The sequence below is a fragment of the Suncus etruscus genome, chromosome 4 (assembly GCF_024139225.1).
Source record: "Suncus etruscus isolate mSunEtr1 chromosome 4, mSunEtr1.pri.cur, whole genome shotgun sequence".
NCBI lineage: Eukaryota > Metazoa > Chordata > Mammalia > Eulipotyphla > Soricidae > Suncus > Suncus etruscus.
The window spans coordinates 102,365,851-102,391,010 of NC_064851.1; the positions used below are offsets into that span (position 1 = coordinate 102,365,851).

Genomic DNA, 25,160 nt, shown 5'->3' on the forward strand with positions numbered 1-25,160 from the left:
TCCGGGCCAAGGGTGGGCAATCTTGAGAGTAGAGTCAGTGGGCTCAGGAGATGCAAGAGCACTGGGTTGGGCAGGACTAAGTGGCATAAGAGTTTTTATTCTTCCCCTAACTAGGGAACGTAGCACTGCCAGGGCAGAGGCAGGGGCCAGGTCCAGGACTGTCTCGGGGTTCATCCTCTTTCTGCTTACCTCACCTGTTTCTCTCCTACTCCCAATTGTTCTGTCCAGTTCTCTCTCTGGCCTGCAAGTATGCCTGGACTTCCACATCCTGGTCTGTTCCCCCACACCAACTCTGCACCCTCCTGTCTGGTCTGTGCAGGTCCTACACCTTGAAAAGAAAGAGGAAGGAACATCAATTTTCCCCAACACTTCCCTCTACCTGACCAGTAGTTATTGGGGAGAAACCCCAGTAGGGTTGGACTCATGACAGCACCAAGTGATGGGAGCACTCCAAAGGTCTGCATGTTGAGGGGTTAGGATATATTCCTACTGGGGTGGTATAGGGTGAAGGGCGGGATCCTGGGGTCGGGTGTGCCAATGAGTTTCAGGCGTACTGGCAAAGGACAAGGCAGTCAGATCCCAGCCTCCAGCTCACTCTCCAATGACACAGTGAACACTAGGTGACCAGCACATCTGCTGAGCGGAGTCCGGGGGGTGATGCTGGCACTTAGGTTGTACACCCCGCCCTGCCTTTCCTGTCCCCCACATGAACCGACCAGGCTGGCCTAGCTGCAGCCCAAAGACAGAAACCCTCATTAGCCGCTGGGAAACAAGAGCCTGACCCAGAAGAGAACACTGGCCTCTACACATGCCCACCTGGGCCCCAGCAGCCTGGGAAGACACCTCACCAACAACAACCCTGCATCAGCTTCCAGCAGTGCCTTGAACACTTCTGGTCTAGTGGAGGGCAAGGACAGGGGTGCTCAGACTCTCTGATGTCCTCCTGGCACACACCCCAAGGAGGGGCACAGGAAAACCCACAGTCTACTTGCTGTAGAGCTGGGGGCCAAGCAAGCCAGGAATCTGGCTGGGCTGGCACCCCCTTATACACATATATATGATGTGCACACAGAGACACACACATGCAGACACAGACACATACACATTCACCATAGATGCACACAGCTACAGAGCTGACCCAACCCCAGGATAGACCTGGACTTTCCTTCAAACCTCTGGAAAAAAAAAGGAACATACCTCCCCACCAGGCTGCCCGAGCACTTGAACCCCTGAGATCAGCACTCCATTGCCAGCACCCAATACCCGCATAACTCCTAAGGCACCTAAGGTGCCTGCTCATTGCCAGCCCAGTTTCCCCCAGACTCCCAGAACTTGCATGCTCTGGGGGAAGGGGAATGGCAGCTCCCCCACACATCACGGCCCTTCAGCCTGTGGTCTGGATCCCGAACTTGAGTGTATGTGCTGAGGCAAGACAGAAGGGACGGGTCTGGGGCTGGAGAGATGGGACAGCAGGTAGAGTGCTTCCTTCCTGAGGCACCATTCTCTGCACCCTGTATCCATTAGGTGCCCCAAGCACTTGGCCAGGAGTGATCCCAGAATCAGAGTCAGGGGTAACCCCTGAGAATCACCGGGTGTGGCCCAACAACAACCACCACTATAACAGCACCCATCTTCTTGTGGTGCTTCCTGCCCTCTTTCCAGCCCCCAGCAGTCCTCCAGGAGCCGGATTATGAAGGGAGAAGCAGGGAGGAAGGAGAACGAGATAAGGGAGGTCGAGAAAGAGGGCCAGGGTGAGGGTGGATATGGAGGTGAAGTGGGGGGGGGGAAGGAGGAGGAGGAGGAGAAAGAGAAGGAAAAGAAGGAAGAGGAGGGGGGATAAGACCAGACCAGTAGAAAGCAGGGGCGGGACCGCAGCACATGTGATCGGATGGGCGTGGCCTGCGAGGCGCTGTCACGATCACGTGATCGTGGGTGGCCCCCGGGAGGTCACGTGACTCGCAGGCTCGCTACTTAGGTGGTTCGGGCTGGGCCGCAGCGGATTCGGCGCGGATCAGCCCCTGTTTTGCCGAGTTCGGTGAGTGGCCGGCCTGGGTGGCGGGCGCTATCGGAACCCGGGGCCTGTGCGGGGCCTGCTCATGGGTCCCGGAGGCACCTTTGTCCCCGGCTGGGGCTCCCAGCGGCCCAGATCGGTGGAGGGGCCGGAGCTGCGGGGCGCTGCGCTCTGCCCTCTCCGCCGGCCTGGCCCTTGTCCGGGCAGACCGAGTAGCAGCACCCGCCCGGGCTCCGGCCCCAGCTTTTGCTGGACAGCGCGGAGCTGGCCGGGCCGGGCCGTGCTGTTGGCACCAGAGAGCAGGTTGATTGCCTGGAGGGCGGCAGGAAGCCCTGTCCTCGGAGAAAGGGGTCCCTGGGCCTTTTTGGGGGGAGCAAGTGCGCGCCTTATCTGCCAGCCACCTTCGAGAATTGGAGTGAAGAAAGTTCCAGAAGTGAGCGAGTTGGGGCTGTGCAAAGGCAAAGGCAGAGGTGGCCTCTTTTCCCTCCGTGGTTTCGGGGCACGGTGCCGGCCTCAGAATTCTGGGGATTCAGGAACTGTTAGGGGATTTGGGTGAAGCACTTTCCGCACTCTTGCGGCTGCGGGGCGGATTTCCTTCCTGCACCCCCGGGCCCCTGACTGCGGGGGAAGGCCCTAGCAGACGGGAGTGGTAAAGTGCTTTGAGAGCTTTTTGCTTGGTCTATCTGTTTTTGGTTTTGAGGCCACACCCGGCCGTGCTCAGGGCTTGATCCTGGGTCTTGGGCTCAAGAATGCCTCCTGGTGGTGCCACCGGGTGGGGCACCATATGGGATGCTGGGGATCAAACCTGGGGCTGCCCCATGCAAGGCAAACACCCTCTGCAATGCTGTGGCTCTGGTCCTACCTTTAATACTTTATAAGCGCTTCTGAGCTTCAGGGCTGTAATTATTCCCTCAGAAGATGGGGTTCCCATGATCAAGACCTGACGCCTCCCTGGCTGCGAGAGTCTGGTTTGCAGCTCCTGCTTCTCTGGACCCCACAAAGTTCTCAGGGCATTTGAAGAAGCCGACTGTGGTTTTCCTGGGCCTGGGCCGGCTGGACCTTGCAGGGCCCCCTGACCTTCCAGTGGGACTCGATGTGAGGCAGGGGTGGCATGACTGGGCCATTGCTCAGAGGCAGGGTTGTCCTGGTACATCCGTCCCTGGCATGTCCTCTTCCTGCCTGGGGCTCCGTGGTAGGGACACCCTCAGCGCAGGCCCTTCAGGATGCCCCTGGAGAGCAGAGGCCTTGTGGGTCTCTGTGGGCCAAAGATAAGCTGAGTGTGTTGGAGATGGGCATGCTGAAGGAACTAGATAAACGGGAACAGAGTCCCGGTGAGCACCTGGAGAAGTTCTGCCCCAGGGGCCTGTCTGATCTGGTGCCTGGATCACCTGGTCTGTATGTGTCCACACAGTCACTGTCACAGTCACATGTCTTGGGCTTTGCGAAAGCCCTGGGGGGCGGTACCAGGCTTGGGGGAATGAGGAGGCTTGGCTCAGCGACTCAGCGAGAGGCTGGGTCTCCTCGGGGCAGGGGGCCAGGAAAGAGCAGCTGCCAGCTAAGGAAGGTGCCAGCTAGGCCAGAGCCAGCAAAGGGTGAATGGCCTCAGGAACCACCTCAGCAGAGTAGACCAATCCTGCACAGCCCATAAGAGCTGGGCCAAGTGCATGGACTCGGGGGGCCACCTGGAGGGATGCAGGCACCCAGATGGGAGACCCCGAGCAAGGGCTTCTAGAACTCTCTGCCATAGTGGCCCAGTGCCTTTGTCTCCCTGTTCCCACTTCCAGCCATGAGTCAAGGTCACAGTCTGGCACCTGCATTCTTGCAGGTTCCACAGGAACTGCAGGGGCAGACAGCCTCTGTTGGGTAGGCATTGAGTCAGAGTGCCAGGCTTTCTCTGTGGGGGTTGAAGGGGGCTTCTGTCAAGGCAAGCTGCATTGGGTGAGGGGCCCAGGTCAGTAACTGTGAGGCAACCTGGGGTGCTAAGGCTCAGAGAATTGCCCCCAAGATAGAAGAGCCACCTGAGTGAGGTATCCAGCTTCTCCGTCCTAGTCCATTTATTTGGGTACTTTTGGTGCCTAGTCACTTCTGAGTCTCTCAGGGGATCTGAGAAGGGCACCCTTCTGGAAGCACCCTCAGCCCTGTACCATCCTCTGTCCTGTGTCTTAAGGTTCAAGGCTCTGGCCTCTATAGAATCTCAATGGCCACAGCCTGGAGCTCTGGAGATCTAGACAGGCAAGGCCAGGCACAGCCCTGCCTACTGTCCTCACCACCCTCTCTGAGGGAAGGTGTTTGGCTTGAGGCCCCTTGATATCCCTTCTAGAACCTTCTACAGAGCCTCCAAGGTGTGGCCCTGATCTACCCAGACTGCAGTCACTTTGCCCAGCCACTCCCACAGCCCTGGGATCTGCAAGACCTCTAACCCCTTTTAGCCTGCTCTGGTCTGCCCGGTGCTGGTCTGTCACCGTCCTTGCAGGCCCAATGGGACTCGGGGAACTGGCAAGAGTGCGATGGCATGACCAGGAGAAAGTGCCCTACTCTTGGCCTTGTCATTTCTCAGGGCCCCTTCATGGGGCCCCAACTAGAATTGCAGCTGACCATGCATGGGGAAACTGAGCCCAGAGCTGGAAGAGGAAAGGCGGTAGGGACCTCAATCAGGTGTGGGTGTGCAGGCTGAGGCTTCCACAGGACTCGCCCCACCATGTCTGTGGGCGTGGAGAACCATCTGGAAGGTGTGAAGGGCCTAGTTCTGCCACCGTCACCCCCAATCCCCCCTATGCTATGATGGTGCCCATTCCTCTCAGGAGCGGTGATTTCCATGTCACCTGGGTAACCACAGATGGGCTCTGGGTCTGGTGCTCCCCCATCCCCTCTGAAAAAGGGAGGTGAGAGAATCAGCAGGGTACAGGTTTACAGCTAGCATCAGCACTCTCTCTGCCTGTGCCTACCAGGGAATGTGGTATGTGGAGCCCAAGGGTGGCTGGGGAGCACACTGGGCCTCCTCGGGTGTCAGTGCAATGAGGGGCCAGAGTGACAGCACAGTGGTGAAGGCCCTGATTCCATCCCTGGCACATGTAGTTCCCTAGTATGGTCAGTTGTGGCCCCACCCTCACCCCCCAAAACCCCACCTCTATGGAGTGACAGTGTCTGGGGCTCCCCAGGAGGGAGCAGAGTCAGGGGCAGTAGCTGTGTGTGGCTTGCCCTAGGCTGCGTCCCCTATGAGCCACCCTGGGGGTGAAGGTGCTGTTACTAGGCCCCGAGCTCCAGGACACTGATCTTGGAGCCCCTTGGCTGTCTGGGTCTTCCCTGGCACTCATGTCTCAATTCTGTCATTCCAGTTCCTGTTTTCCTTGGGGACTCTCCTGCCTGTGGCTCTGGTATGGGGGGGGGGGCGGTCCTGGGGTGTCCCTGGTGCTCACCCAAGCCTTGTGTTTACTTCCTGGTGTTTCTCCTGCAGTCTCCCCCAGCAGGTGCTTCCCCAACCTTGCCCCATCCTACATCTCCACTTATCTCTGAGCTTCTTTCTGTCTGTCCCGTCCCATCCCAGGCCTTTATCTGGCCTGGGCCTGCCCTGGGCCCCCTTATCCTCTCAGGGGTTACTCCTGGCTCTGTGCTCAGGAATTACTCCTGGAAGGCGATCTACTCCTAACAGGGATCAAACCCTGGTCAGCCACATGCAAAGCAATTGCCCTCCTCTTTTTACTGTGGCTCCAGCCCCTCATCCAAGATTTTTGTTTTGTTTTGCTTTGCTTTGTTTTGTTTGGGGGTCACACTCAGCAGTGCTCAGGAGTTACTCCTGGCTCCATGCTCAGAAATTGCTCCTGGCAGGCTTAGGGGACCATATGGGATACCGGGATTTGAAACAGTGACCTTCTGCATGAAAGGCAAGCGTCTTACCTCCATGCTATCTCTCCGGCCCCCATCTAAGATTTTTGACTTCTTGATTGACTGTTGATAGGGATGGACATGTGTGTCCTGTGTCCCTCACATCTGAGGGGGTGGACACATGTGTCTAGTGTCCCTCACTGTGGGGCCACAGTGGGGTCAGGTGGGGATCCCAGGTCCCCTTTAGGGCACAGTGGGGTGTTCTAAGCACAGTCCCCAGGACATCAGTGAGGCCCAGGGAAACCAGCCTGGGCTCCACAGTGCTGAGGATTCTCTGCCGCCTGCCCCTTGGCAGCGAGCCTCAACAGGCTGCAAGGGCTTTGAGCAGCCAAGCTGATTCACCCTCGGTCCTAGGAATCAGAACCTACTTCACCATGTGGCGGCTGCTGGCCGTGCTGAGCTGTGCAGTACTGGGGGTGCAGGCCACCCTGAGCTTCCAGCCACTATCAGACGAGCTGGTCAACTACGTGAACAAGCAGAATACCACATGGCAGGTATGTGCTGGGGACTGGCTCAGGGATGCAGATTAAGGGGCCAGTTGGCAGCTGCATCCCGGCCCAGGGACATTGTAGCAGTGGCACTGCCCGGACATGGGCACCGGGGTGCAGGCTCGTCACTGCAGCCTCAGAGCCCATCCTGGAACCTGGGACCTAGGCATGAGCCAGCCAGAGTCTGGAGTCCAGTAGAGGTGACCCAGACCATGGTGGCCTTGGGGCAAGGACTGACAGAGCATCTCTCACAGGCTGGACACAACTTCCGCAACGTGCACATAAGTTACGTGAAGAAGCTGTGCGGTACCTTCCTGGGAGGGCCCAAGTTGCCCCTGAAGTGAGTGTCCAGGGAGGGAGTGACCGATTGGTGTCTGGGACAGGGGAAGCAGATTCTGGGCTTGCTTCCTTCTTGGAAACCGCCCTGCGGTGGACAAAGGAGCTTTTGTAGAGTGAATCAGAGTCTGGCTTGACACCCCCAGGGCCCTCCCTCCCATCTGCTGCCCCCACACCCATTCCCATCATCTGGGTCCCCCACACCCACCTTGCCTCCTGCCCCCAGGCTGCAGCTCTCTGGGCCCATCTCACTGCCTGAGAACTTCGACGCCCGCGAGCAGTGGCCCAACTGCCCGACCATCAAGCAGATCCGTGACCAGGGCTCATGCGGCTCGTGCTGGGTGAGGCCCGGGGGGGGGGGGGGGGGGGAGTGGCAAGGGCCAATGTCCAGGCAGCACTGCAGAGAGTGGTGGTCGCATTCATCTGGGGACCTTGCACTTACCGCTCCGTCCCCACAGGCGTTTGGGGCCACAGAGGCCATGTCGGACCGCTCCTGCATCCACAGCCAGGGCAAGGTGAACATTGAGGTGTCAGCCGAGGACCTGCTCACCTGCTGCGGCCTCCAGTGCGGAGAGGGGTGAGTGGCCCCTCTGCCTGTCCCTGGCTGTCCCTGGCCCCCACATCCCCTCGTGCCTGCTACAGGCTGAATTCCGTCTGTCCCTATCCATAGCTGTAACGGGGGATTCCCGTCTGGAGCGTGGAACTTCTGGACAAAAGAAGGGCTGGTGTCTGGGGGTGTGTACGACTCCCACATAGGTGAGTAGTGGCCCCAGCTGGTGCTGGGGAGGGGTAAGGGGGGGACGGCCAGGCCTCTCTGTCCCATCGTCTGCCCCCCACCACCACCCCTCAGTTAGGACTGATCCCACTTCTCCTCCAGGCTGCAGGCCCTACTCCATCCCACCCTGTGAGCATCATGTGAATGGCTCCCGGCCCCCCTGCACCGGAGAGGGAGGGGGAACCCCCAAGTGCAGCAAGAAGTGTGAGAACGGTTATGGCACTACCTACAAGGCAGACAAGCACTTTGGTAAGACCTCAGCGGGCAGGCCAAGAGTGCCTCAGGAACCCTGTGTGTGCATGTGTGGCCTGTGCATGTGTGTGCGTAACCTGTGTACGTGTTTATGTGTGCATATGTGGCCTGTGTGTATGTATGTGATCTGTGTACATGGCCGTGTGCTAATGCCTCTCCCACCCCATCTTTGTCCCCCAGGCTGCAGCTCCTACAGTGTGTCCAGCAACGAGGAAGAGATCAAGGCCGAGATCTATAAGAATGGCCCTGTGGAAGCTGCCTTCTCGGTCTACGCTGACTTCCTCATGTACAAGTCAGGTGAGTGCCTGCTGTCTGCCCACAGGCCCTTGGACACCAGCACAGGGGTGTCGCTCCCTCCTCTCACTCTGCCTGATCCTGAATGAGGGAGCAGGAGCCCATACTGTGTGTGCTTGCTGCTGAGAGCTGCCGGGATCTCTTCCCATCCCCAGCTCGGCACCCTGCCCCCCTCCTATGGCTCCCATCTGCTTCAGCCAGGCTGAAGGCCTGAGCTCTGCACTCTAAGGCCTGAGCAGTAGCTGAACAAGCCGAGAAAGGGCCCAGACTGGCAGTGAGTATGAGGCAGAGCCAAGAGGACCCCCACGGCCTGGTAAAGCAGGAACCAGCGTTCTGCAGCTCTCGTCCTCCAGAGGCAGCTAGACGTGCTCTGTTGTACTTTGTGTGGGGCCAGGCCTGAGATCAGGGAAGGCTTCTCCCTTTCCCCATCTGGCCTCAGATAGCTTCCTTAGCAGCACCTCTTTCTCAGGAGTGTATCAGCACGTCACCGGGGAGATGATGGGAGGCCACGCCGTGCGTATCCTGGGCTGGGGTGTGGAGAACGATGTGCCCTACTGGCTGGTGGGCAACTCCTGGAACACTGACTGGGGCGACAATGGTGAGTGGCAGGCACTGCCCAGGGTGACCAGTGTCCTGTGGTTGCTGGGCTAGGGGGCAAGTTGGGGTGTATGTGTCCCTCCATCCTGCCTGCTGACCACCTACCCGCCTGCTGCTTTCCAGGCTTCTTCAAAATCCTGCGTGGCCAGGACCACTGCGGCATCGAATCTGAGATCGTGGCTGGCCTGCCCTGCACCAACCAGCACCAACCAGAGCTCTGAGCGTGGGTGTGGCTGCCTTAGGGCATTCAGGAAACACCAGCCACACTTCAGGAAGACGCCCACTGCACCCCCCACCCCAGTGGTGACGTCCCCAGCACGCTCACCGTGTGTAGTCTTGAAGCCCCTGCCTTTCCCCCAGCCCCGTACAAGTCAGGGGTCACATCGGCCCCATAGGCAGTGCCTGGGCAGCTGCACTGACCCCGTCTCTGCTTGCCCCGCGCATGGCCTTTAACACAAGTTTTAAATGGGGGGTTCCTCAGCTGATCATGTGAATTGAAGAGGACTGCTGCTGTCTTCCGTCAGACTGAGGGGGCATATCCCGATCCAACCGGTAACTGGGTCCCACCACTGGAGGCAGAAGGATCGTTCCACTTTAACCCCATAAAGGACAGGAAATGGTGTTGCCAATCAATAAAAGGTTTTTCCTGTGCGGTCTGTCCTGTGTTGGTCTGTCCAGGAACACACACCAAAGGAATTGTATCTCACCCACCTGACGTCAGCAGTCACCTGTTCAGGGACTCCAGTGACTCCCACACCAAGTCCCTGTCATGGACTTTCTGTTCACTTTTTGTTTTTTGGGGCCACGCCAGCAGTGCTCAGGAATTTCTCCTGGCTCTGTACTCAGGAGTCACTCCTGGGAGCCTTAGGGACCCCGTAGGATGCCAGGGATTGAACCTAGGTTGGCTGTGTACAGGGTAAATGCCCTCCCCTCTGTGTTGTTGCTCCAGCCCTTCCTGGTTACACACAGGTCCCAACTTGTTCCCTGGCACTGCACAGCTAAGCTTTGCCCACTGGGCCACTAACACAGTGTTGTTAGCAGGGCTCCCCCCACCAAAAAAAGAAAGTTGAGGTTCCGTCCAGTTCAACATGCTCATGTCCAACAACTTCAAAGCTAAGGGGCTCAGAACTGCATGCCCAGCCAGGTCCTCCCACAGGTAAGACTTGTACTCAAAGGGAGCCCCAACATTGGCAGTGGGAGACAACAGGGCTGCTATGGTGAGATGCCACAGGCAAGCTGGGCTCAGCCCCACACTACACCAAGTTCGGTGGGGACCCTGGCCATGATAGGTGAAGGTTCTGGTATGTTCAAGGAAGGCTGACACCCTGGCACTGCATTTGGCCACACATACCAAGCTCAGGGCCTCCTCCAGCCCACAGGGGCTCCTGGGAGGATATACTGCTCCTTCTCCCCTGCTGGCTACGTCATGCGCTCCCCACCCCCAGCACTGGATTCAAGTGTTTTTTTTGTTCGTTTTGGGATTACACCCAGCAGTGCTCAGGGGTTCCTCCTGGCTCTATGCTCAGAAATTGTTCCTGGCAGGCTATGGGGACCATATGGGATGTTGGGATTCGAACCACTGACCTGCATGCAAGGCAAACACCTTACCTCCATGCTGTCTCTCCGGCCCCTGGATTCAAGTTTTTTAAGAACCCCGAGGAAGGGCCAGAGGGAGCACAGGAGTAAAGGCAATTACTGATCTGTAAAGCCAACCCTGATCTGGTACTATAGATAGGCTCCTGAGCACAGAATGGCGTAATTCTGGAGCACTGGCCAGATAGGGTCCAAAAATCCAAAAGACTGAAAAAAAGAAAGTATAGTGATGATATCTGTGAACTCAGTGATGTCAATGTCTACGCTGAGACCCTTTCTGATTTAGCTTAATGACCTATTAAACTACCGTTTTCTGCACTTTATTTAAAATTTCAAAGTTATTGCTGCTAGTTTACAGTTTTTCTTTAGCAATATTCAAAGACATTTAAAAAAAAAAAGTGTAAATGCTGGGAGAGGAACTAGAGCAATAGCACAGCAAAGAGGGTGCTGGCCTTGCACGCAGCTGGCCAGGGTCACACCTGGCAGTGCTCAGGGGTTACTCCCACCTCTACAATCGCTCCTGGCAGGCTCAGGGGACCATATGGGATGCCAGGATTCGAACAACCGACCCTCTGCATGAAAGGCAAACGCCTTACCTCCATGCTATCTCTCTGGCCCTAACACTTTTCTTATCCAAATTTGGGAGTTGCTGAGGATTGTCTCCTGGGCCTACCTGTGTCAGGCAAGTACTCCTCAGTACCTCTGAGCTAGTGCAGGGCTGAGCCCCATAAAGTAAAGATCCTTTAAAATCAGAAGTGCAGGAGTCCATAAGCAGGCAGGGTAAAGCGTTTGTCCTGTGCATGTTGACCCAGGTTTGAGGCCCCGAGCACTGCTGGGTATGGCCCCCGAAACCAGAAGACCAGCCAAATGACCGAGAAAGGCACAAGGAGGCAGCTCTAAAACACAAGAGCATGTGACAGAGGAGCCCACAGGCCCCTCTGCCACCTTCGAGGATCTCATCATTCAAACAAGATGAGAAAATGAGGACCCACAGCAGAAAATTTATTCTATATCCACAACAGAAATTCCGAGACGGCACTGGGTTAAATAACCTCGTCATTCCAGCTGGGTAGAGGTTGGGTGGGAAGTGCTGTCCACCTCAGTGGGAGGATGAGGTCAGTGTAGCACGTAGCCCAGCCCTCCAGAGATCACCAGGAACCAGGCTGAGTCCAAGCTCCTTCCAGGGCAGATATGGGGCCACAGTGTCTTGTGTCCATGTCTCAGTGTTCCCCGCCCTGCACATAGTCCCCCGTGACCTGGGCCATGGTGCTCAGGTACTGCCAGCTGAGGGCGACCAGGAGCATGGCGCAGGACAGGTACAAGGGCAGGTTCTGGCTTCTGGGTACCAGCTGGCAGCTGGCAAAGTTCTGCGTGCGGACCATGGAGATGAGCTGCGTCGTCTTGGCGAAGGATGGGTCCGAGTGGGGGGCCTTCTGATAGATCTAGGGAGAACAGGGAGAATGGGGGGAGGGACCCCCATATACAGTTTGGTTAGACTGAAGCTAGGGGCTCCTCACTGCTGGCCACTTGTCTGCAGTGAGGGCCAGGCTAGGCCAAGGGTCAGTAGCAGAAAGACACTGGCTCTGCCAGGTGTTCTGTTTGTCCCACACCTAAGGCCAACTGTCCCCCAAAAGTGGCTGTGAGCCTCAGAGCATGTGAGGCACGTGAACACAGTGCTGAGGGGTCCTGAGGTCAGTATCTACAATAATGAGGAGGCAGCACAATGGCATGGGTCGTGGGGCCACACAAAGAACATGAGGGAGCTCAGCCTCACACCCCCACTGGGGGTCACTGTTCAAGTCATCAAGTCAGTGAGTGTGACCGAGCCACACAGTGAGCACCCACCAGGCCTCCGGGACGGCCATGCCATGGCCCAGCCAAACTGTGTCGAACCCAAGTCTCCGGGCTACCACCATTTCCCCCGTACACATAACCAAACTTCACTCCTGTCCTAAGGAAGAACTGTGTGTATAGTAAGGGGGAACACTCCCTGTCTTGGTCTATCCAGTAGGGAGGAACTCTCCACATATGGGTCTGTATAGTAAGGAGGGAGCAATCCCCATCTTGGTCTACCCAGTAAGGAGCACTCCTGTTTTGGTCTGAATAGTAAGGAGGGAACACTCCCATCTTGGTACGTACAGTATGGAGAGAGCACTCCTAGATGGTGAGCAGGCTGCAGGTCCTCCACTCTGACTGACTGTGGAGCCTAGGTCGGTGCCACTCCACCTGGTGGCCATAGCCACTCAGCTACTTGCCATCATGCTGATTCACCAGTCCTGGGCCCCAGTGATAGTCCCAGTTCTGGGGTTGTCACGAAGTTTCCCAGATATTAATAGCCGCATGAGCTGTGCCAAGCTGACCGCTGGGCCCAGGGTGGCTGTGGCCACTGTACGACCTGTGCCTGGTATTTCCATCTGTCTCAAGCAGACTCCAGGGCAGGAGGCCATGGGTACAGCTGCTGGGCAATGCATCAGATCCTCTCTGGTGTCCCACTCTGGCCCTCAGAAGCTAAGGAAGGGGCCTGGGATCAGCAGCCCAAGGGGTCCCATACATCCCAACATCCATTCTTACTCCTTCAGCAGCCCTGAAACTTCCCATGGAGCTTTTAAATCAGCCCCAAGACCAGGCTCTTGCCCTGAATCCTGGCCAGCCGGCCACACCACAGGAGCATTGGCTCCCCGGCCCCTAGAACCCAACTTTCTGGGGGGTTCCGGTCCCCTCCCATGTAGCGTGACCAGAGCCCAAGCATGGTGCCCACCTCATCAGTGTACTGTTGGAATATGGCCCTGACGGCAGGCAGGTTAGTAGCATCCATCATCAGGGTTACAGCCTGCCCCCTGCGGATCTTCACCACCCCTTTGAACACATGTTCGTTGTTGTAGCAGGCAGCTAGCGTGGCAATAGCCATGACCTGCAGAGGAAGGAGAGAGGCACTGTTCACGGGCAGTGGCAGTCTACATAGGTGCAACAGTCCCAGGGCCATGAAACCTCACAGCCCTGATGCCCATCCTCAGCAAGTAAAAACCAGAAAGTTTTCATCATAGGGGACCAGGGTGACAAGCGTGGCTGGGAGTCAGTGAGGTCAGGACATTCTGTGGAAGTTGTATTTAAAAACTGTAGGCTGGAGAATGCTATCAAAGTAACTTCTAAGGTCCAGAGTGACAGCACAGTGGGGAGGGTGTTTGCTTTGCATGTGGCCCGACCCAGATTTGATCCCCAGTACCCAGAAACCACCAGGAGTGATTCCTGAGTGCAGAGCCAGGAGTAAGCCCTGATGCACTACCAGGGATGGCTCCAAAACAAAACAAAAATTCTAAGGTCAGGGCTGGAGCCCAGGTCAGCCACAGTTTCAGCTCAGCTCAAACCCTGCAACCAAAAAGTGCACTCAGTACCCTATTCAGCCTTCTAGGGGCCTTTACCTGTATTAGTGAGTGTCTGGAAGGCTCACCTAGACCAAGAGAATCTGGAATATTCTAGCACATTTTAGGACTCATGTCTCAGACTACAGAGGAGGAATAGGAACAGGAGAATAGCTGATGGGAAAGTAGAGGAATAGCCAGAAAGGTTCTGGAAGGTTCTGAAAAGGGCTGAGTGTGCTGCTTGGTGGATGACAAAGTGCTGGTGGCCCAAGCTCCAAGTTAAAAAATCCACTGTGTTCCTTAAAGCCTCAGTCAGGCTAGCGAGCCCAGCATGGACCACAGACACAATCACCAGGTATTGGATAGAAACTTGACACAAAGCACTCTACCTGTGGGATGGCACAGAAGTTGAACAAGCTCTGGTTCCTCAAGCGTGACAGGAAGAGTAGCACATCAGGGACATGTTGCAGTGCGTCGGTGACTAGCTCATTGAGACACTGCACAGCCAGCTTCAGGTTCTCTGGTTTAGGGAAATCCTCCAGTCGCTGAATATACTTGCCCCATACCTGAGTTGGGAGGAGGGAAACAGTCTGAGGAAAAGGAAAGGGAAACCCTGGGCCAACTTGGCAAAGGGCATGACTCTTCCTGTCTATGAAACACAAGGTCAAGGCCTTCCTGTTGCCACAAGTAGCCCCCAGAGCCCCTTCTTTCAGGGCAGATACAACATGGCATGGCCAGCTAGTGGCTGAGCCCTCAGGAGGGTCTGGCTATCAAGACTGTAGGTGGAACTCTTGGTGGTCACCTCCTTCCTGCCATCATCCCGTCTCCAACTCCAGAGGCAATTCCGCTTGATTGATTCCAAGATGCTAACAAGCATTGGGGGGGGGTCCACAATGTCCCCCCAGACGGCTCCAGTGATTCTCCATCATGGTTACGACTTGCCCTTACCTCCTTTGGCCAGAACACCCGGCCGTCCTGGAGATCCTCAAGGAAGTCGCGGATGATGTTGGTCTTCTGCAGGAAGAGGCCCATGGAGTTGGCAATCAGTGTGTCCTGGCCGCACAGCGGGTCCTCCAGCCCCGAGTTTGAGAACAGGCGGGACAGGCCAATGCCCACCAGGCCGGCGACATAGTGGCAGTACTGAAAGAGCCAGTGAGGGGTGAGATGAGAACTCAGTGCCTGCAAGAGTACTGAGGCTCCAGGCGGTTAGGACTGGCACTCTTGAGCTCACAAGAAGGCCCCAGGTCACAGGTCACTGGTCACTGGACTGTGATGACTGTGGCACCCTCATGCAGGTCCTGAGAAAGCTGCCGTTCACACATCTTGGTGCTCTCTGGAGCACTTCCCAGTGCCAGGCCTCCCTGTACCAGCTGTGGGCATCTGGGCCCCAGCCCACCCCATTGTCCTTTCTCTGGCCACCAGGCAAAGGGGGACCCAGACACATGCCACAGTGCCCTTGTGAGTGCTCAGAGCCAACGAAGAAAGGGCAGAGAGGTAGGAGTTGCCACCGTGGGTGTGTTGGGGTCAACGGTCCCATCACAGCCTCCTAGCACCAACTCTTCCAGAACCAGCAGGCCAAGGGCACTGACAGGAATAAAGGGCTGTCCCAGACACAACAAGACTCTTATGAGTCAAAGAATGAAACCAGGGTTTGAGTGGAAATGCCAGATGTCACCCTGTCATGTTTAGTGATGTCAGGGAAGAAGAGAAAGGGGAGAGAAGAGGAGGAAGAAGAGAAGAAAAAGCAGGAGGAGACAGAGGAGGAGGAGGTGATGGCAGCAGCAGTCACGTGACTACCAACTCTGATTACATTGGGGACACTTAGTAAAGACTGGGCACTTCAACATGACGAGAAGGTAGCCTCTAGGTCTCATCATATACAACCCTGAGCCTGGGAAGGGACTCCTGGAGGACCCCTCAGAGCAACACCCACCGTGTTCCACTCCTGCACCGAAGTCACTTTCTTCTCCAGGAACTCGGCCATCCCATTGCCCATGCGCTGGCACGTTTCAGAAATCACAGCCTGGTACACCTTGGCCAGGTTCCTAAACTCTAGGGAGATCTGAGAGGAGAAAACAGGCTAAGTAGATGTGTGTGGGCCCCATGGAGCATGGCCATAGTGACTGGCACAAGACCCTGTAACCCCCGACTCTCCACCAATGCCAAGAGAGGGCAGGAATGTTGGCTGGGGGGGCACAACAACAGGCCATCCCCCACTTCCCTGGTCTTTCCAACGCATGGCAAAGGAATTGTGGGGCAGGGGCGACAGCACAACGGGAGGGTCTTTCCTTTGACAATGAGATGGGCTGGCGCCCAACCCGGGTTCGATCCCCGGCATCTCATAGGATCCCCTGAACCTGCCAAGCATGATTTCTGAGGAGAGAACCAGGAGTAAGCCACAGCACTGCCAAATGTGACCCCAAAATTAAAAAAGAAAAGGGGATATCTCCACAAATGGAGCCCAAGTGGAAATCGAAAGATGAGCCCGCAAACCTCAGAAATTAAGTTGCTGGTCTGGGCCACATGGCAGTAACCTGATTTGTATAATGCATCTATATAGGTGCTGGACATGAAAAGAAACAACCAGAACAAGTGTCCTGCAGATTCTACTGGCCAGGACTCAGCAGCCACCTTGTACTGCTCCATATTTCTTGAGTTTTGGGGAAAGCAAAGATTTGGGCTACACAGGTAGTACAACCAGGGCTACTCCTGGCACTGTGCTCACTCCTGGCAGTGCTCAGGGGCCCATACATGGTATTGGGGATGGAATGGGATCAGCTTGAGGCAAAGCAAGCAAGAGCTTCCCTGCTGGCCTCTGTCCAACTCGCTCCATCCTGGAGATGTGGCATGGCGTGGCATGGCGTGTCCTGTCTCCCCTCGCCCTGGGTCCCACATGGGAATCACACAGCATCTCTCTGAATCACTATTCCTATATAAGAGTGTCCAGTGTTGGGGCCAGAGAGACAGCATGGAGGTAAAGCATTTGCCTTACATGCAGAAGGACGGTGGTTTGAATCCCAGCATCCCATATGGTCCCCCAAGCCTGCCAGAAGCGATTTCTGAACATAAAGCCAGGAATAACCTCTGAGCGCTGCCGGGTATGACCCAAAAACCAAAAAAAAAAAAAAAAAAAAAGAAAAAGTGTCCAGTGCAGGTGGGTGACCAGCACCCCAGAGTAGAGCACAGTGAAGGGCAGGGCTGGGAGGTGGAGTAGTTGGACCTGGCCAGAGCCTCCTCTACGGGGCTGGTGGGGTCCAAGCACTGGCCAGTGTGGCCTACACCAAAGATAACAAAAATATTAAAAGTATGAAGAAATTGGGCCAGAGAAATAGCACAGCAGGGAGGGCATTAGCCTTGCATGTGGCAGACTCAGACTCAGGTTCAATTTCTGGCATCCCACAGGGTCCCCCAAGCACCGCCAGGAGTGACCCCTAAGCACAGAGCCAGGAGTAACCCCTAAGCATTGCCAGGTATGGGTTAAAAATGAAACTAAGAAAGTATATAGAATGTTTTTCACAACAGGGCTAGGGGCCGAAGTGATAGCACAGCTCTAGGGCATTTGCCTTGTATGCAGATGATCCAACACAGACCAGGATTCCATCCAGGTATCCCATATGGTTCCCTAAGCCTGCCAGGAGTGATTTCTGAGCATAAAGCCAGGAGTAACCCCTGAGCATCACCCACTGGGTGTGCCCCCCCCCCCAAAAAAAAAAAAAAACACTCACAGGGCTGCTTCAAGTGCTTCAACTATTCAGTATAAACACAGCCCAGAGAACAATAAGATTGGGGTGTGAGGAGCGCATCGCCTGGGCTCAGGGCCAACAAAGCCCCTCAAGGATAAAAAGGGGAACGCAGGTCACAGACTCTAATACAGCCCGGGGGGCTGGGGCTGCTTGCACAAAAAGGCAGGTATTCAGTGGTGTCTGAAAACCAACAGCTAATTCCTGTCTGCTATCTCAAATGAGCAAACAAAACTCCGAAGGCTGCAGAGCAGGAGGCAGAAACTGGGGGCAGGAGAAGCCCCCCCAGCTCAGATGAAGGCACAAGGTCAGACTCGTGTCCTGGTCACACTGTTTCCCAATAAGGCCCCTCAGGTCCCACTCTGGCCAAGTTCGAGAGGAGCCTCCTGGGGCCATGGGCCAGTGGCTTGTGGGGGCAAGGGCAGCATGGCTCTGCCAATCTGTCAACCAGATGGGATGGGAACCTCGCCTCCTCCAGATGCTATGACAGAGATCAGGGCACCCTCCAACCTCAGCCAGGGGTCTACTACACTTTCAAAATGCCTGGTGACACCAGGATGCCCTTGACTCCCCGCCACCACCACCACCAGGAATCGGGTTCAAGTCCTGGCTCAGCCACTTTAGTGGCAGCAGGACTTCCAGGCCCTGACTCCTCAGCGCACCTCCAAACCCATGAGGAAGGGAGAAAACAGATCAAGGGGATGCCCATTCTGTGCCCGGCCCTGGGCTGTGCCACCCTCCCACACTCCTTGCGTGCCAGTGGTTGTGCGAAGAGGTCAAGGAGGGTCTCTCGACTCTCATGGAAGGAGATTCTCAATCTACCCCAGAGACTCAACTCATAGCCCGAAGGAGCCCTGGGTCCCCCAGCACAGTTTAAAGAGAGTCACAGTTAAAAGAAAAAATATCACATAAACAGGGACTGGAAACAAGTATGGTTGAGGCCACAATCAGAGAAAGGTAGAGAATCCTGCTCTGCCCTAGAGCATGCAGCACAGAGACTATTCTAGATAGCATTCTAGAAAACCAGGCCTGAATGACCATGAGGGCTACAGAGGCACAGGGTCCCAGCTCTGTCCAAGTGCAGACAGGCTGACCGAGAAGAGAGAGCACTTGTTTCCCTGAGTCCCACCAAAGCGACCTGCCAGCACTGGACTGGAAGTCGGCTCTAAGCACTGCTGGGGGCGTCCAAGCCTTGGGAAAACACAGCAAAGCCAGACAGGGTGAAGGATGGTCCTTGACGGGATGGCAGGGCAGGTTTACACGGGTGACCAGACTCACTTCTCCTCATGTCCCACAGTTAGCACAAAGAGCTAACCGGCAAGGGTGAAACATGGGTAGGGCCCTGCACGGCTGAAGCTGGTCCGGAGTGGCACAGATCTGTTAGCAAGAGAGTGCAGGTCACCCTAGGCCTCCCCTCCCTGTCCCTGCATCAAGGTCTGCACTCTTGCAGCCAGGCTCCAGAGTCCGAGAGCTGGGGACTGGTCCTACAGTCTGGGCTCTACATCAGGCCCAAGCAGTAGAAGCAAGAACTGCCATGATTCTGATTTTGAAGAGGGCAGCACAGAGTCTCGGGTGGGTGGCAGGGATCACACAGGAGAGGCGGGGAGACAGGCCAAGACCCAAGCTGCATCGCCAAAGGACCCAGAAATACCCCCATCCCAGGGGAGGGGACCCAGGCCGCACCGTGGGAAAGTCCTCTAGCACTTGGCGATGCTTCTCCTTGCTGTCCAGGAAGCACCAGTCAGGCTCATACAGGTACAAGTGAAAGTTCTGCAGCATAGGGACCTTCTTGGCCAGGGGGATGGACATGTCGTCTTCCACCGTGTCCAGAGCACGAAGCACCAAGTAGAAAATGCAGATAGCATTGCTGGGAAGAAGAGAGCAGCGTGAGCACCACAAGGCAGGCCCACCACAAGCCTCCGGATGGTGGGTCAAACAGACACCTGCACAGGGGAACCCAGCTATGTCCACTAGAACAAGAGCTTTCGTCTCTTTGGGAGGCCCGATGGGCTGCTCCGGTCAGCAAAGTGACCTGCCAGCTGGCCACCACCACTCCTCCAGCTGAGGCCAATCAGCCAGTGAAGGAAGAACAGCTGCTCTCAGACCTCAGGCTTAGTTGGACCTGAGGACCAGCTATCGAGGAGGGAAGATATTTGAAGATAAAGGCAAAGTCTGAGGGGCCGGAGAGATAGCACGGAGGCAGGGCGTTTGCCTTGCATGCAGAAGGTCAGTGGTTCGAATCCCGGCATCCTATACGGTCTCCCGAGCTTGCCAGGAACGATTTCTGAGCTTAGAGCCAGGAGTAACCCCTGAGCGCTGCCGGGTGTGACCCAAAAACAAAACAAAAATTAAAAACATAATTTCAAAACACTGTCAGAGGTAATAAGGAAGCAGGTCCAAGCTCCTGTGCAATCCACAAGGAACAACTTTAGGCCAGCTATAAAGGAGTAAACAATACAGCCGAAATGCAAAGTGGCAGAAAGGCCAGAGAAGCCCGGGCTGAGCTGCCAGGGACCAGAAGGGAGTCAACACCCCCTCCCCCTGCACGAGCTGGGCCTTCGGGACATGAGAGGGGGCAGTACGGGGGCACTGCGAGGACAAAGGCGCGTCTGCAGATGGGAACCATCCCCTCCCCGGGACCCCCAGCCTGTCGACCCCTCGTGCACTCACCGCAGCTCCTCGTCCAGCGCCTGGATGACAGCCGCGAAGCTGCGGCTGGTCTGGTTCAAGTACTTGTAGCACGTTTTCATGCTGCTGCTGAGCCTGTCCTGCGGGCAAAGACACAGCGGCCTGGGGCAGGTGCGGGAGTCTCCGGGGCGCGCGGTCAGGACACTCCGCAGCCCCGCGCCCTCAGCCTTAGCCCAGAGCTGGCACGGCCGGTCGGCGGTGGGCACTGGGCAGGGGCAGGGGCAGCCGCGCGGCAGGCCCCGCCCTAAAGTCCGCTGGAAGAGGCACAGAGCCTTGGCGCCGCCGGCGGCCATGGAGTCCCGGGGTCACTCCGGCTGCGGCCTCCATAGAAAACTGCGGGAGACGCCCCCCGAGGGGCCGGAGCCCATAGCTGCGGCAGGCGTGAGGGCTGGGCCCGCGAGGCTCCGCCCACCGTCTCGCCCATATCCCAGAGCCACGCCCACTTTTAAAGTGCTCCGCCCACTTGCCAGATCTGCCTCGCATAGCTCCGCGCGATACATTCCTGGAGCTCCTCCTACCTAGCAGGCCAAACTCGCAGATTCGCCCACGGCGTTCCCGGACTCACACGGACGATCCCTTCCACCTCCCGTAGCCACGCCCACTACCGCGCACCAGATTTGCCTAGCTCCGCCCACAGCCGTTGAACTCTTCTCAAGGCCCAGCCCAGGAGCCGGACGGAGCTCAGCCCACTTATCAGACTAGCCCCGCCCATATCCCACGCCCACCTCTCCACCCATATTTGCCAGCTCCGAATTTCCACTTCTACGCCCGTCATTCTATAGCTCCGCCCACCTATCAGACCCCACACACACACGCTGGTTCCGCTCACCTACCCGCCCACTCTCCGCCTTTCCGCCTCTAGGCTCCGCCCACTCCTCGCTAGGCCCTAGCAGCCCCAGGCGGCCAGGCTGCCTTGATTTTTTTCCAGATCCCGAGGCTTGGGATTCAGGCCCCTGGACCAACGTTGAACTTTGTGCAGAGAGCAAGGAAATTTTCTCTTACTGGTGTGTACTGTTCTGCAGAACCGCGCTCGGTTTGAAGCCAACATTTGCCCCCAAGTTGCCTGCCCTTCTTACGTCAGCCTGGGGCTCCCCATCCTCTGGAAAAAAAGGAAGCTCAGGCTGGCAGTGCTGTCCCTGACGCCTGTGCTGTTTTCTTTCCAGGCACCTCATATAAAGAGGTCCTTGGACACTGAGAGAAATTGGGGTAGAGGCATATAAAAGCATAGGATATGTGCCTTTTGGGGAGGTGCCCCCAGTGGATCCCAGGAAGCAGTGCTGCTCCTGTCCTGTGATACTCAGGCCCCATGCAAGCCCTGTTTCCCAGACTATCTCTGATGCAAGAGCATCTTCAGGAGGGGACCCTGACCCACAATTGTTTGAAGCTATAGTCATAGTCGGCAGTGTTCAGGGGTTTATTCTGCACTGAGGGATTCCTCCTGGCGGTGCTCAGAGGGGCCATGAGGGGATCAAACCCAGGTCAGCAGCGTGCAAAGCAAGCACCCAGCCGCTCTTACTCTAGCAGTGGTCCTCAAACTATGGCCCCCGGGCCACATATTGTATTTGTATCTGTTTTGTTTCTTCATGGCAAAATAAGATATATGCAGTGTATATAAGAATTCGTTCATAAGTTTTGTTTTTACTATAGTCAGACCCTCCAATGGTCTGAGGGACAGTAAACTGCCCCCCTGTTTAAAAAGTTTGAGGACCCCTGCGTCTAGAGTCTAGCCAGTGCACTCTATCTTCTTATGGTTATAGCTGGGTGGACCTCGGCCTCACCCTGAGGCCAGTGCATAACACTTCACTGCACCTCCCCAGAAGTTCACAGTAGCCCAAGCTCAGCAGGGCACAGGCAAGTCAGTCAAGCAGAAGCTAGAGAACAGAGCATATGCGGGCGCTTATGCCCTTGCTACCACACAGGGGGTCTGGGATGCCAGCCAAGGTAGCAGGCCCCTACACCCAGGGTCCTCAACACTCTGCCTTTGGCCAGCAAATCAGATCAGCAGGAGAGGCTAATGGAAGCCAGAGAAAGGGAGAACACAGGTCAGGTCCAGGTCCCCTAGACCTAGACTCCTGCGTGTCCTCAGGGAAGTAGTGGCATTTGTAAGCTGGTATGTGCTTTAAACCACGACCAAGATCTGCCACCACCTGTATGCGTGCGGAGGTGAATAGGTTCAAGCACACAGCCAGTGCATTCAGTTCAATGCACATGTGTGGTGCAATGATGCAAACAAGAATCCAGTAAGTGTAGCTGAATTTGGTTTGGTGGATAGGTCTGCTCATCCAGAACCAACACAAGCACAGTGCGCCTCAGGCACTCAGCTCAGTGCCCGCAGGTAAAGAGATGGAGGCAACTGCTCTTGACAGGACTGGCAGCAGCCTCCTCCCACTCCCTTGCCAAATCAGTGTACAGAACACCACTGAACCCTGTCCTGTTAACTACTCTGCTGCTGGACTCCTTCCCACAACCAAACTTTGTGTCACCAGCTCTGAGTCCTCAAGCTCCAGGGACCAGGCCAGAAAACAGTCCTAGCACCTTCCTAGAGTCCCTGTCTATCCTAGAACCCAGGACAAATGAAGCAATGGGTATTTAGCCACCTGTCCGCATCATTATAGGTATGCCTAACTTGGAGCTGCACAATGCTCTGTGCAGACATTCTCAGGGACCGGTCCCTTCCTAAATCTCAGATGGGCTGAGGAAGGAACGCTGCTAGACCTCAGACAATTTGCCAATCTCTGATGTTTCTCCATCTTTAAGATGAAAGCAGTAATAGAAGTTTCTCAGACTATTCTGGGAGGTTTAAAGGACAGCTTTGAGGAGGCATTTAAACCCAGTGCAGGGCACAAGGCATCACAATCCTGGTTCAGGACCAGATAGAGGTCAGTCTGACCATGATCTGAAACTGTTTTTCTGTACCAAAACATCAATGACCAGGGCAGGGGATGTGGCACAGAGACAGACTTGCCTTGCCTGCATGAGGTTCTGGGTTTGATCTTGGCACTACAAACAAAAGCCAATGAGAGAGAGAGAGAGAGAGGCAGAGACAGAGACAGACAGAGACAGACAGAGACAGCAGACAGACAGACAGAGACAGAGATAGAGAGAAAGAGAGCACGCTTGTAGTGTCACTGTTAAAGGATTTAAGTTGTCTCCAAACATCTTAAGAAAAAAGGATTAGGGGCCGGAGAGATAGCATGGAGGTAAGGCGTTTGCCTTTCGTGCAGGAGGTCATCGGTTCGAATCCCGGCGTCCCATACGGTCCCCCGTGCCTGCCAGGAGCAATTTCTGAGCCTGGAGCCAGGAATAACCCTTGAGCACTGCTGGGTGTGACCCAAAAACCAAAAAAAAAAGAAAAAAAGAAAAAAAGAAAAAAGGATTAGACAACATGGCAGAAATTATATATTTAGAGTTCAGTACAGACCTAAAATGGATTATTGTGGAGGCTTTTTGTACTTGCTCCAGAAATTGTAAAAATGTCATCATTGCCCTTGGTTTTTGTTACTGTTTTAGAGGTGGAGGAGACAGAACCCAGGGCCTCACACACACACACACACACACACACACACACACACACACACACACACACACACACACACGAAAGACATGAGCCCCACAGCTGAGGACACCCAGGGTCCCTAAAGCACTTTTAAAATTGAGCAGATGGTCTGAGAGGGGCTAAGATGCAGAAACTGCCCATGGCAAGAGATCAGAGGGAAGGACCAAGGAAGGGCAGAAGGACACAGATTCTGTTTTGTTTCTGGGGGCCACAAGCCAGTACTCAGAGGAAACCCCAGTTCAGCCAGCATCAACACTATCAGACAGGAGGACTCTTAAAATCCCTGCAGTCCTGGAGTATGGTGTGGGCTGACACTCTGGCAGAAGAGGGAAAAGTCTTGAGTCTGCCCAGCCCCACGCTGTTGAGGACACGGATCAGCTGGACTTGGGGACATGCAACCCTTAGGGAATCAAAATAGCAGTGCCCCTCACATACACAAGGAAGCCAATATTTAAAAATTATCCCAAACATCTCTATACGACTCTTCTGAAATAAATATCTACTGGCCAAATACCGGGCAAAACTCCACTGTTTCCCAGGGCATCCTTCAAGTGCACCCCCATCCAGCCAGAAGCCGAGGTTCCCTCCATACCTGAACTACCCGAAGTCAGAGAGTGACCCTGAGCCCAGAGAGTCCTGAGCACAGCTGGCTGTGACCCAAAATATAAAAGTCCTGGGGGTAGGCTGACACTTGGTCTGACACCTGTCTCTTAAAGAAACAGCAAAGATTCCTTATTTGCAAACCAGAGAATCCCGAATTCTAACCCCCATGCCCGATGGACACAGGCCCCTAAAAATCCCCCTGAACCCCACTCACACACCCTAATATGGCAGAGGAAGAAAAAGGACACAGGCTGGCCCTGCCTCCAGCATCCAGGATTCCTTTCCTAACCCCCTCCTCGTCGGGCCCCGCCCGGCCGCAGCTGCCACTCACTCCTGCAGGCTTCCTATCTGAAGCCGGGCACCAAGTGGCCGCTCCCAGCAACAGGACCCGAGGGGCCAAGAGTCCCCCCTGGGCTTTGTTTTGATTTCTCCAGAGGAGCCAGTGAGGGCGCAGCGCGTCTTACAAGGATGATACTGGGAAGGAAACGGGGTATCCCTTCGTGGGGACCGCTCATTCGGGCGATCCTATGTCTCGGGTACCTGGGGGGGGGGGGGCTTTCCCTTTAGCAAGGACCAGGCGGCTGTCACGGAAATAAGACCACCCCAAGGGGGCGTGGAGCAGGGTCCGAGCCCAGGAACAAGGAGCGGGGCACCCGGCTCGCGGGCACAGCAGCCAGCCAGCCAGGCCCAACGAACGACTCGGGCTCGAGGCTCTCAGCAACCACCCGCGTCGTCTTCGGGACTCCAGGCCTGGGGGTCCCCACCCGGCCCACCCCGGATCTCTCCTCGGCCTGGGAGGCCGGGATGCTCCGCACGGCCGCGGGGATGCTCGGTGAATTCATCTTACCAGGTCCACCTTGGGCATCACTTTACTCCGGCCCCCCATCCGGAAGCGCAGCAGGTTGTAGAACTCATCGGGGCGCCCCAGGCATTTGACGAACTCCATCGCTGCGGCTCCGACCCGGCGGCGCTCACCTGGGCCGAGT

At 56.0% G+C, this 25,160-nt stretch overlaps 2 protein-coding genes across 3 annotated transcripts; one reads left to right on the forward strand and one right to left on the reverse strand.

Moving 5' to 3' along the window:
- The first annotated feature begins 1,944 nt into the window (after positions 1-1,944).
- Positions 1,945-9,291, forward strand: CTSB (cathepsin B). Its single transcript, XM_049771132.1, has 10 exons — positions 1,945-2,035; positions 6,248-6,387; positions 6,636-6,721; positions 6,944-7,058; positions 7,176-7,294; positions 7,388-7,473; positions 7,595-7,741; positions 7,925-8,041; positions 8,508-8,636; positions 8,759-9,291. Exons 2-10 carry the CDS (start codon positions 6,268-6,270, stop codon positions 8,854-8,856), a joined length of 1,017 nt encoding a protein of 338 aa, XP_049627089.1. The 5' UTR covers positions 1,945-2,035; positions 6,248-6,267; the 3' UTR covers positions 8,857-9,291.
- Positions 9,292-11,209: 1,918 nt separating this feature from the next.
- Positions 11,210-25,157, reverse strand: FDFT1 (farnesyl-diphosphate farnesyltransferase 1). 2 transcript variants are annotated; one of them, XM_049771126.1, is made up of 8 exons: positions 25,022-25,157; positions 19,998-20,095; positions 19,011-19,194; positions 15,521-15,649; positions 14,536-14,727; positions 13,977-14,153; positions 12,987-13,139; positions 11,210-11,670 (listed from the first exon to the last, which is right to left on the reverse strand). In XM_049771126.1, the coding sequence occupies exons 1-8, from the start codon at positions 25,118-25,120 to the stop codon at positions 11,449-11,451; spliced, it is 1,254 nt and encodes a 417-aa protein (XP_049627083.1). In that variant the 5' UTR covers positions 25,121-25,157; the 3' UTR covers positions 11,210-11,448. The 2 variants fall into 2 exon arrangements, with proteins under 2 accessions (XP_049627083.1, XP_049627084.1); XM_049771127.1 differs by lacking the exon at positions 25,022-25,157 and adding an exon at positions 24,506-24,524.
- Between the last annotated feature and the right edge of the window lie 3 nt (positions 25,158-25,160).

Bases quoted from the DNA above. Each gene is read 5' to 3' on its own strand.
- CTSB (XM_049771132.1), top strand. From the start codon at position 6,268: ATGTGGCGGCTGCTGGCCGTGCTGAGCTGTGCAGTACTGGGGGTGCAG. The intron at 7,295-7,387 runs GTGAGTGGCCCC...CCCTATCCATAG, and splicing joins GGCCTCCAGTGCGGAGAGGG to CTGTAACGGGGGATTCCCGT. The intron at 8,637-8,758 runs GTGAGTGGCAGG...GCTGCTTTCCAG, and splicing joins CACTGACTGGGGCGACAATG to GCTTCTTCAAAATCCTGCGT.
- FDFT1 (XM_049771126.1), bottom strand. From the start codon at position 25,120: ATGGAGTTCGTCAAATGCCTGGGGCGCCCCGATGAGTTCTACAACCTG. The intron at 14,728-15,520 runs GTGGGTGTTGCT...TGGCTCTTTCAG, and splicing joins CGGTGCAGGAGTGGAACACG to TACTGCCACTATGTCGCCGG. The intron at 11,671-12,986 runs GTGGGCACCATG...TGTTCTCCCTAG, and splicing joins TCCAACAGTACACTGATGAG to ATCTATCAGAAGGCCCCCCA.